The sequence below is a fragment of the Schistocerca piceifrons genome, chromosome 2 (assembly GCF_021461385.2).
Source record: "Schistocerca piceifrons isolate TAMUIC-IGC-003096 chromosome 2, iqSchPice1.1, whole genome shotgun sequence".
Lineage (NCBI taxonomy): Eukaryota > Metazoa > Arthropoda > Insecta > Orthoptera > Acrididae > Schistocerca > Schistocerca piceifrons.
In genome coordinates this window covers 840,832,504-840,845,004 of record NC_060139.1, presented here as the reverse complement: position 1 = coordinate 840,845,004, position 12,501 = coordinate 840,832,504, and the positions used below count along the sequence as shown (strand labels likewise).

Here is a 12,501-nt window from a genome sequence, read left to right as displayed (position 1 = left end):
ATTCCAGTTAAAATCACTGATCACCTCAGACACAGTTGCAGTCAGATGTTAGCACCTGAAGATGACTATGGCCATGTGTGTGTAAGTTGCAGTTGTGGTTGCACTTTGTTTTGCCTACATCTGATGAAGGACTTTGTCCAATAGCTAAATATTATCTAGAAATCTTTTTTCAGTGTGCCTGTCTGTCATTCAGTGCTTCCTGTATATGGTCAGTAGCCATCTGCCCTTTTACATTGTGATAAATATTCATCTAAAGCATTTCAGGAAATCAGATGTCAAAAGCTTTCACTAGCCTACATCAGAAATGAATCCAACACAGATTCCTTTAATTCATGACTGTGAAAGAGTCTAAATGAGAAGATATGATTAGAATTATTTTGGATTTCTGACAAAATATGGCACTCTTCATATCTACATTGCTGTAATAGAAATAGATAACTGAAACTCACCATAAGATTTGAAGTCAAAGCCCAAGTATACTGTTTTATCTGGATCTCCACTAACATTCATTGCAGAATCAGTATCAATGTTTGTAAGATCAGAAACTCTAATAATAGTTCTGTTTGCAAGGTAATCAGGCTTAGTTTCCTGAACTGGGTTGAAAAGCTGAAAAATTTAAAATAAATAAGTCTTGATCCTTAAGGAGTTACTTAAATATTATTCATAAGGATGCCATATGAAATTGTTTTTTAGTTCACTATGGAGATTTAGACTCAACCATATCTATTAAAATATGTTACTATAGACTGAAACATGGTAGTATATTGATTTAGACAAATAAAAGCCTAACATTTAACTGTGTAATTATGGATTTAAATGAGCTACATGTAAAATCAAATTTTGAGTCTTTAGCTGTACTGTAGTTGTGATTCTTCAAGTTTTTCTGGCTTAATAAGTATTGCATGAGGTTTAAGGACTGCAGCCAGATTATATTAACATCTTGCATAATGTAGGTGTCATCTGCCTGCAGTCCTAAACTCTTATGATGTACTGCATTTTCACTCATTATTGCCTTCTCAACAGTAATAAACATTTGTTCATTTAGGCCCTGACAAACGTGTAATGTTCTTTTCGTAGATAACAACACCTTGCTAATAATGTACGAGGGTCAGTCAAAAAGTAATGCCTCCTATTTTTTTTCTACGTTTAATTGTCAGGAAATTTAAATGCAATTACATAGGTTGAAAACCACAACATTGAGGATCATTTTGTCATTTTTCAATGTAATCTCCGCCCATCTCTACAGTTTTGGTCCATCTTTGAACAAGGGCATGTATCCCAGCACGGTAAAAATCACAGCTCTGCTTCCTAAGCCATTGACGCACGGATGTTTTGACGGCCTCCTCATCTTCAAAATGAATCCCACGATGAGCTTCTTTTAGTGGCCCGAACAGATGGAAGTCTGATGGTGCCAGGTCAGGGCTGTATGGGGGATGAGGCAAAACTTCCCATCCAATTTTGACAATCTCGTCAGAGGTGTGACGACTGGTGTGTGGTCATGCATTGTCATGCAAAAGAAGAACATCTGCCATTGATTTTGTTGGGCGAACTCGCTGAAGACGTGCTTTAAGTTTGTTGAGGGTTGTGACGTATTGAACAGAATTTATTGTGCATCCCTGCTCCAAAAAATCAACCAGAATCACACCCTCTGTATCCCAGAAAACTGTTGCCATAACTTTCCCTGCCGATCGCACAGTTTTGAATTTTTTCTTCCTCGGCGAGCTTGTGTGACGCCACTCCATTGACTGCCTCTTTGATTCGGGTTCAAAAAAATGCACCCATGTTTCGTCCCCGGTCACAATTTTTTTCAGAAACTCATCTCCCTCCAAACGGAAGCGCTGCAAGTGTTGGGAGGCTATTGTTTTCCTTGCCTCTTTATTCTGATCGGCTAACATTCTTGGAACCCACCGTGCACAAACTTTTGAGTACCCCAATTGTTTAATAATCGTGATCACACTGCCTTTACTAAGAGAAATAATGCAACACACTTCATCTGCAGTCACCCGACGGTCACCACAAATGATGTCATCAACTTGCTGAATGTTGTGTGGAGTCACTGCACTCACCGGCCTGCCGCTCCGTTTTTCGTCAGTCAACGGTGTTTGCCCTTCAGCTTCCTTACAACGACAAACCCATCGTCTAACAGTGCTGACATCCACTGTCACAACACCATACACCTTCTTCAGTCTTTCATGAATGCGTATGGGCATTTCACCTTCTGCATTCAAGAATTCAATCACACAACGCTGTCTCAAACGAACATCGATGTCGGCCATCTTACAAACTTCTGCTGTGCTGCCACCTGTTGACACAGAAAGTTACTACTGCAGTGGATTGCAGAAGAAGGTTTGAGGAATGGCGCCAAATTCAAATTTTTCACTTAACTTAATTTCTTTAAGTAGAAAAAAAATGGGAGGCATTACTTTTTGACCGACCCTCGTATGTTAATCTAATGTTCACTGCACAGCAGTATAATAGAAAATGAAACTTTTAGGTAAACATAAGACAATCTTACAGAGTTAAACTAGTATTTTTGATCACAAAGAGCTGTTTTTCAGGACACCTCTAAACAATAAGACAGAAACTGAGTAATTTAGCTGATCAGGGAAGAGTTACTTGGTTCACTAATGAACAAAAGCTAAACCAACTAAAATCCAGATTAAACTAATAGACTGAAATGAATCAGTCACACATGCTGTGACAGCTAATTAGTCAACCCATCAATTCTTAAATGTGCTAACTGAAATCTTTGGAAAAATATGTCATAAATGCTATAAGAAATACAGCAATCAGAACCCTTCTTCCACATCAGAAAGTCTAAAATTCACGCACTTGCTGCAGATAAAAATACACACATCAAAATAAGTTTTGCATCACCCTAGTTCCCAGAACTCCTGAAAACAGACATTGACTGTAGATATTGTATCACAGACGCAGTGCCTTTGACTGTTCAGCAATGTCACTAAACCCACCCAAAAGATGGATACAACTATGCATGAGCAGCACCTATTAGATGGAGGGGGGCCGACAGCCAATCAGTTCCAGTCATTCCACCAGGAAGGAGGTACATGCCTCATGTTGTCTGGTAGTACAACCATGCCTAGATGATCAATACCATGATTCGATAGCATCCACATTGTTACTTTCTGCCAGGAAGGGCTCTCAACAAGGGAAGTGAGATGTCTCAGAGCAAACCAAAGTGGTGTTTCCAGCATGAGATTTGGACTCTACAGCAGAGTGTGCACTGATGTGAAACTTCCTGGCAGATTAAAACTGTGTGCTGGACCGAGACTTGAACTCGGGACCTTTGCCTTTCACGGGCAAGTGCTCTACCAGTTTGAGTCTCGGTCCGACAAACAGTTTTAATCTGCCAGGAAGTTTCACACCAGCGCACACTCTGTTGCAGAATGAAAATCTCATTCTGGAAACATTCCCCAGGCTGTGGCTAAGCCATGTCTCCGCAATATTGTTTCTTTCAGGAGTGCTAATTCTGCAAGGTTCACAGGAGAGCTTCTGTAAAGTTTGGAAGGTAGGAGACAAGATACTGGCAGAAGTAAAGCTGTGAGGATGGGGCATGAGTTGTGCTTGGGTAGCTCAGATGGTAGAGCACTTGCCCATGAAAGGCAAAGATCCCGTGTTCGAGTCTCGGTCTGGCACACAGTTTTAATCTGCCAGGAAGTTTCAAAGTGATGTTGTTCAAACATGGAGGAGATACAGAGAGACTGGAACTGTCGATGACATGCCTCGCTCAGGGTGCCCAAGGGCTATTACTGCAGTGGATGACCACTACCTACGGAACCCCGACAGCAATGCCACCATGTTGAATAATGCTTTTCATGCAGCTACAGGACGTCGTGTTATGACTCAAACTGTGTGCAATAGGCTGCATGATAAGCATCTTCACTCCCGACGTCCATGGCAAGGTCCATCTGTGCAACCACGACACCATGCAGCACAACACCGATGGGCCCAACGACATGCCAAATGGTTCGCTCAGGATTCGCATCACATTCTCTTCACTGATGAGTGTCACATATGCCTTCAACCAGACAATCTTCAGAGATGTGTTTGGAGGCAACCCGGCCAGGCTAAACACTTTAGACACACTATCCAGCAAGTGCAGCAAGGTGGAGTTTCCCTGCTGTTTTGTGGTGGCATTATGTGGGGCCAATGTATACCGCTGGTGGTCATGGAAGGTGCCATAATGACTGTATGATATGTGAATGCCATCCTCTGACCGACAGTGCAACCATATTGGCAGCATATTGGCGAGGCATTTCTCTTCATGAATGACAATTCACACCCCCGTCATGCACATCTTCTAAATGACTTCCTTCGGAATAACTTCATCGCTTCACTAGAGTGCCAGCATGTTCTCCAGACATGAACCCTATCGAACATTCCTGGGATAGATTGAAAAGGGCTGTTTATGGATGACGTGACCCATCAACCACTCTGAGGGATCTACGCTAAATCGCCATTGAGGAGTAAGACAATCTGGACCAACAATGCCTTGATGAACTTGCGGATAATATGCCATGACAAATACAGGTATGCATCAATGCAAGAGGACATGCTACTGGGTATTATAGGTACCGGTGTGTACAGCAATCTGGACCACCACCTCTGGAGCTCTCTCTGTATGGCGGTACAACATGCAATGTGTGGTTTTCATGAGCAATAAAAAGGATGGAAATGGTGTTTATGTTGATCTCTATTCCAATTTTTTGTACAAGTTTTGGAACTTAGGTGATGCAAAACTTTTTTTGATGTGTGTAGTACAGGAATCTTAACCCTCATATAGTGTGATAGGCTACATCATGGTTAAGTGGATAAAGACATTCACATACTTTTTAAAAATAATTATAAATTTGCAATTAAGAAAGCTAAGTGCATATCTGATGTCGAATACATTCTTAATTTGTTAAATAAATATAAAACAGCATGGGAAATCATCAGAACAGAGATAAATTACTGGCATATTGTAAGGGAAATTCTGGGAGAAGGTAAATACACTCCTGGAAATTGAAATAAGAACACCGTGAATTCATTGTCCCAGGAAGGGGAAACTTTATTGACACATTCCTGGGGTCAGATACATCACATGATCACACTGACAGAACCACAGGCACATAGGCACAGGCAACAGAGCATGCACAATGTCGGCACTAGTACAGTGTATATCCACCTTTCGCAGCAATGCAGGCTGCTATTCTCCCATGGAGATGATCGTAGAGATGCTGGATCTAGTCCTGTGGAACGGCTTGCCATGCCATTTCCACCTGGCGCCTCAGTTGGACCAGCGTTCGTGCTGGACGTGCAGACCGCGTGAGACGACGCTTCATCCAGTCCCAAACATGCTCAATGGGGGACAGATCCGGAGATCTTGCTGGCCAGGGTAGTTGACTTACACCTTATAGAGCACGTTGGGTGGCACGGGATACATGCGGACGTGCATTGTCCTGTTGGAACAGCAAGTTCCCTTGCCGGTCTAGGAATGGTAGAACGATGGGTTCGATGACGGTTTGGATGTACCGTGCACTATTCAGTGTCCCCTCGACGATCACCAGTGGTGTACGGCCAGTGTAGGAGATCGCTCCCCACACCATGATGCCGGGTGTTGGCCCTGTGTGCCTCGGTCGTATGCAGTCCTGATTGTGGCGCTCACCTGCACGGCGCCAAACACGCATACGACCATCATTGGCACCAAGGCAGAAGCGACTCTCATCGCTGAAGACGACACGTCTTCATTCGTCCCTCGATTCACGCCTGTTGCGACACCACTGGAGGCGGGCTGCACGATGTTGGGGCGTGAGCGGAAGACGGCCTAACGGTGTGCGGGACCGTAGCCCAGCTTCATGGAGACGGTTGCGAATGGTCCTCGCCGATACCCCAGGAGCAACAGTGTCCCTAATTTGCTGGGAAGTGGCGGTGCGGTCCCCTACGGCACTGCGTAGGATCCTACGGTCTTGGCGTGCATCCGTGCTTCGCTGCGGTCCGGTCCCAGGTCGACGGGCACGTGCACCTTCCGCCGACCACTGGCGACAACATCGATGTACTGTGGAGACCTCACGCCCCACGTGTTGAGCAATTCGGCGGTACGTCCACCCGGCCTCCCGCATGCCCACTATACGCCCTCGCTCAAAGTCCGTCAACTGCACATACGGTTCACGTCCACGCTGTCGCGGCATGCTACCAGTGTTAAAGACTGCGATGGAGCTCCGTATGCCACGGCAAACTGGCTGACACTGACGGCGGCGGTGCACAAATGCTGCGCAGCTAGCGCCATTCGCCGGCCAACACCGCGGTTCCTGGTGTGTCCGCTGTGCCGTGCGTGTGATCATTGCTTGTACAGCCCTCTCGCAGTGTCCGGAGCAAGTATGGTGGGTCTGACACACCGGTGTCAATGTGTTCTTTTTTCCATTTCCAGGAGTGTAATTTAGGAGTAACGGAGACTGCTCATCGTGTAGCATAAACATTGAGTCATCAACACTTTTGCGCAAAAGAGAAAGAAGGCAGGAGGTTTTATGATAAGAAATGCAGGAAGAAGTAGTGGTAGGTGCACAGGCTAGGCACATGACATGTAGATAGTGGAGCTGGTGAGGAGCAGCACACAATCATGTTACTGTGGAGGCATGGATTGGGAGAGTGTGACAAGGCATAGGAAGGGGAAACTGATGCACAGAGGGTGTGGGGACAGTAGAGTAGTGGAGGCTGAGGCCAGGATGACTGGGGGAGCAAAGCACTAGTTCAAAGGATCCCTCTCATCTGTGTGCTTCAGAAAAGCTGGTGCCAAAGGGAAACACCAGATGGCATGGGTTGGGAAGCAGCCATTGAACTTGAGCATGTTCAGCTGAAGAACTCCTAAAGAAGAAGCTGATGGTAGTAGGAACAAATATCTACCACTACAAGAAAATTTTCCAATTCGAAAGCAGTCATAGAAAAAAATTCTTGCTGATGGCCAAACAAACATCAGCAACCAAAAATTACTAAAGAAGCAAAACATCTAATGGATAAATAGTAACCTCCCTCCAGCCATCATAAGAACATTATCGCCTAAACCTGGCAGACATACCCACTAACAACCATCTACTCCACTACCATCGTAGATTAGCAGTTGCTACAGCCACAAATACAAAACAAAAGATGATCGCATTCTGTGCAGTCGAAGCAACGTACATTTAACCACAAAGTGAATGTGGATGTATAAAAGGATGCATAAAAGAAAATATTGTATCTATTGTAGTGTAGTGTGTTAAAAATCAGGTGCCTATGTATAAGAGATCACATGAAATAATGTAGGAGGGGAGAGGAGAAAGGACTAGTTACTAAATAAGTAATTTTCAACATGAGAACTGTTAGTGATCTCATTAAACTGATTTGTAAATGAAATCTCAATTTTTACAGTGAATACTGATGGTCGCTCCCCTTTCCTATCCCAAACCTGTCCTCACCATTTCCTTTTCCTGTCATTCCCTGGTATATGTACAAAAGGGCAGAAAGACCTCTATAGGCATGGAGAAGCCAATCTTTCTACGGGAGAAAACCCTGAATGAAAAATCCTGGTCCTCCAGGTTGGGGGTTGGTGACGAGCTACCAACCCGTCCTGGAAAAAATAATCACCAGTACTAGCATCACAGAAGAGCCTCGGATAGGACTGATTTCTGTAAAACGACCAAAGCAAGAACAAGGACTATGGAAGGAAATACAACTAGGGACCTGGAATGTCAGAAGCCTATACCAACCTGGGTCAGCAAAATGTGTAGTAAGGGAGGCAGATAAGTATCAAATTGATCTATTGGCCCTGCAAGAAACAAGGTGGACAGAAACCGGAGCTACAGAAATGGAAAACTATGTCATATTCCATGGAGTCTCAGAAACAAACCACTCACTAGGGACTGGTTTTGCAGTGAAGAAATCACTCTGTACCACTCTCATAGATTTTAAATCAATCAACCCCAGAATCTCACTCCTAACCATAGACACGGGAAAACACAAACTCACATATATAAATTGTCATGCCCCAACCGAAGAAAGCAATGACATCAAAAAAGATATTTTCTACAAGGAATTAGAAACGGATTTAGACAATGTACCAAGTGAACATTACAAAATTATCCTTGGAGATTTTAATGCGAAAATAGGGAAAGAAGCAGCCTTCATGGGGACCATCAGAAAGCACAGTTTACATGATGTGAGCAGTGATAATGGCACTAGGCTGGTTAGCTGTGCGACTGCAAAAGGCTTGTTTCTAAGTAGTACTGATTTCGACAGGAAGAGAATATATAAAGGAACCTGGGTGTCTCCAGATGGGAAAACAGTGAACCAAATTGACCACCTAATTGTAGAGAAGAGAATAAAGAAGTGGATACAAAATGTTAGTACGGCAAGAGGTGCAGAATGTGGATCAGACCACTTCCTTGTCAGAGGAAGGATGAAAACAATATGGAGAGCCAGGAAGCACAAAAGAATGCAAAGAGTCACTCGATATGACCATGAGAGTCTGACTGAAGAGAATATAAGAAGAACTTTCAAGATAGCACTAACAAACCGTTTTGAGGCTTTGAATGAAGAGGAAGGAGATACTGTGGTAGATCAGAACTGGAAGGCGATTGCAGAGACCATTAAAGAAACAGCCCAAGAAGTAATCCCAAAGCGAACTAGGGGAAAAAGAGTGTGGTTCAATGAGGAGTGTGAGGGAGCTATCAGGGAGAGACAATGGGCCAAACTACTGTGGATACAAAGCAATATGCAAGAAGAAGAAAAATCGAAGTTTGAAGAAACACGACAGCAGACCCAAGCCACATTGAGGAAAGCAAAGAGAATATATGTTAAAAGTATCATGGAGGAAGCTGAACAAGACTTTCATGGAAATAGGTATAAAGAACTTTATAGAAAAGTGAAAAGTTTTAAAGGAGGGACATACCATCAACACAGATCCATAAAAGATGCCAATGGAAGAATGTTAACAGAAGATCAAAAAATTGGAAGAAGATGGATGGAATACTTCAGAGAATTACTAAACTCAGATGAACCAGCCGAACTACTTGAGTTTGATGAACCAGTAACAGTAGACCCAGAATATCCTCCACCCACCATTGAAGAGATAAGGAACCAGATTAAAAACCTTAAGAATGGTAAAAGTCCAGGTGAGGACAGTATTCCTGCTGAACTTCTCAAGGCTGGAGACGAAATCCTCTGTTTCAAAATCCACAAGCTAATCAAGCAAATTTGGGTAAAACATGAAATACCAGAGGAATGGAAGGTAGCTGTGATATGCCCCATATATAAAAAGAAAGACAAATCCGTATGTGACAACTACAGGGGCATAGCGCTACTCAACACCTGTTATAAGATCTTCTCCAACTGCCTATTAGAACGAAAAAAACCTATAGCAACAGACATAATTGGAGAATACCAAGGAGGTTTCCAGGCAAGGCGATCAACCACAGACCAGATTTTTGTCCTAAAACAGATCTGTGAAAAAATGTACGAATATGGACGAGAGATACATCTCCTGTTTGTAGACTTCAAGAAGGCTTACGACAGTATACATAGACCTAGCCTGATTAGAACTATGACAGAGTTTGGTATACCAAAGAAGTTGGTCAAACTGGTAGAGGTATGCCTAAATGACACAAAACTTAAGGTTAAGGTAGGCAATCAAATGACAGAAAGCTTCCAAGTTGTAACAGGATTATGCCAAGGAGATGGGCTATCACCTGTCCTCCTCAACCTGGCACTTGAGAAGGTAATGTGGGATTTCAACAAAGAAAACATCAAGGGCATTCAAATTGGTAATGAACACATTACATATCTGGCCTATGCAGATGACATTGCACTATTAGCATGCACACAAGAAGATCTGAAGAGAAGTATCCAGACCTTGGAGTTATTGGCAGCTAGGATTGGTCTACAAATTAGCTCTGAAAAGACAGAGTATGTGACCATAGGAAGAAAGATCCAGAACTCTCAAGATTTAATTGTGAACAACACCAGGTATAAACATGTGAAAGAGTTCAAATACCTTGGATCATTTTTTACAGAAGTAACATCAACTGAAGCAGAGATAAAAGCACGACTGCAGGCAGGAAACAGATGCTATCACTCTTTAGACCCTATATTAAAATGTAGAAGTGTCTCGCAACAACTAAAGCTACGGTTGTATAAGACATTAATAATGCCAGTAGTACTTTATGGTTCTCAAACCTGGAGCACTCGAAAACAAGACCTTAAGCGACTGCTAACATTTGAAAGGAAAGTCCTCAGGAAAATATTTGGACCAGTCAGAGATCAGACTACTGGAGAATGGAGAAGACGCCATAACACTGAATTATAAGAGCTGTACAAGGAGCCTAACATCTTGGGAGTGATGAGAAGCAAAAGACTGCGATGGGCTGGACATGTTGTTAGAATGGAGGCAACAAGATGGCCCAAAATCACAATGGACTGGATCCCATCAGGCAGCAGACCAGTGGGAAGACCTAGAAAGAGGTGGATCGATGGAGTGAGAGAAGACCTGTTGTAGCTGGGTGTCACGGAAAACTGGAGACAGATAGCAGAAGACAGAGACGGATGGAGAGCTCTAACTGTGGTGGCGCGCGATCCTCTGGGCCTGGTCGCGTGAAGAGAGAGAGAGAGAGAATACTGATGGTCATTTAAATAAAGCAATTCATTTATAGTACAAATAAGACTTTATATAACTGCTGTGACTGTGAAAGAGAGACTTCAAAAACAAAAAAGCAAGATGTATTCTCAGTCTTGTTTATGAGCTACTTGTTGGCTCAATGCTTTTATTATTCTGTGAGTAGTTATCTTTACTCCTGAAGCAATTGACACTCATATTCTTCCCATTTTATCATAATTTCACTTTTATTATTTTTCCTAAACAGCTGCCAGATGAGGAGCAACAGCACTGTGTTAGTGCTTTCCCAACTTCTAAAGACAAATATGCAGCTTTGTAACATATCAGATGTATACAGTTCTCATTGTCATTTGAAAGAATCCAAACAAAATGGAAATTAAGGCAGATATAGTCACGAGTGTGTTTTAAGAGCATATTTTTTAATGTAAGCATTAATTTTTTCTTGTTCAGCAAGAATAATGATGCTGATAATGCTAACGATGATGCTGTTGATAAAGGAAACTAACCACTCCAGAGGCATAGCCTTCTTCATAAGTAGGAATTCCATCAGGTAGTGTTGTGTTCACAGCTGCATCGTCATAATGTAGTACAGCCTCTGCATGAGCTTCTACCGCCTTGCCAGAAGATTCTTCAGTTTTATGGCAATCTCCCATTCCACGGAATCTCATCCAGTAGTTTCCTGGTGCCTGATTAGCCTCAATCACAAAATCATAACGCTCACCACCATTTATTATAAAAGAGTCCACTGCAACAAACAAAAGAATCATTAGTGACAGCAGTAATATAGTACATCATATTATGTTGCAGAAAGTACATACTGGAGTGTAAAAATCACTGTGTGTGTGTGTGCGTGTGTGTGTGTGTGTGTGTGTGTGTGTGTGTGTGTGTGTGTGTGTGTGTGTGTGTTGTGTTTAAAGTTCTTTTGAAGTTAATGTTAACAAGTTAACACTTGCCGTGACAGATACGTAACACATAACAGGATGTGAGGCCAAATTATATGTCAAGTGGAAAGAAAATCGCATCACAAGAAAGACAAAGCAATAAAAACAAAGAAAGTCAACAATTCACATATAGCTCAGTGATGTGTTACGCAAAACAACATGTAAAAGCACAGAGATGTTACTACCTTCTGAGTACACCTCTTTATCTTGTGTAAGTACATATTCACATACACACAACAAGACAGACACCAAAATGTATCCACCCAGCAATTCATATACAATCAGTGTTACTGTCATCATTGGTGGATACATTTAGGTATGTTTGAATATCTGTGTTATTGGGTGTGAGGGTGTGTACATACATTCACAAAAGCTAGTATGATCTTCATGCTGTTACATGTTATATGAACAACCCCTCAATCAGCTACAGGTGAATGGTTGCCTTCCTTCATTTTTGTTTGTTTCTATCTTAAAATTTCCTCTACGATAGCAGGACAAGGTGTACTTTTGTGTTAGTTTGCTGAGAAAATTAATCACATTCACTCTAAGCATATTACTACCATAAGATGTTGTAATGCTTGAAAAGTAGCTGCTCCTTAAAAGCTATACATTAATTACAAATGTTTATCAGTAATATCAGAGAACAGTTATTTTTTTCTGTCATAACACAATGAAATGATGTCTTCTAAGCATAATGATGTAGCACTTGTGTTATGGGGCATTATGTTATGCATGGACTATAAACAGTTTAAATATAGTGGGGTGGGGGTGCAGGAAGTGGAGCTGTAGGGTAGAATAACTGCACCTGCCATTAGTTGTTAGTCCACTCTTCAAATAATATTTTTCCTTTCTTTTTTCAGTTATAAACTTAATGCATACACGAGTACATGAACTTTGTGTGCTCAGTTTCACTAA

At 42.3% G+C, this 12,501-nt stretch overlaps 1 protein-coding gene across 1 annotated transcript in view; it reads right to left on the bottom strand.

Annotated features, from left to right (window-relative positions):
• The window catches only part of LOC124775917 (laccase-5-like), a 121,912-nt gene that overhangs the window by 74,910 nt on the left and 34,501 nt on the right, over nucleotides 1-12,501 (bottom strand). Inside the window, exons 5-6 of the mRNA XM_047250761.1 lie at nucleotides 11,152-11,390; nucleotides 450-606 (exon numbers count right to left, since the gene is read on the bottom strand). Coding sequence (XP_047106717.1) covers nucleotides 450-606; nucleotides 11,152-11,390 — 396 coding nt within the window. The remainder of the gene's footprint in view (nucleotides 1-449; nucleotides 607-11,151; nucleotides 11,391-12,501) is intronic.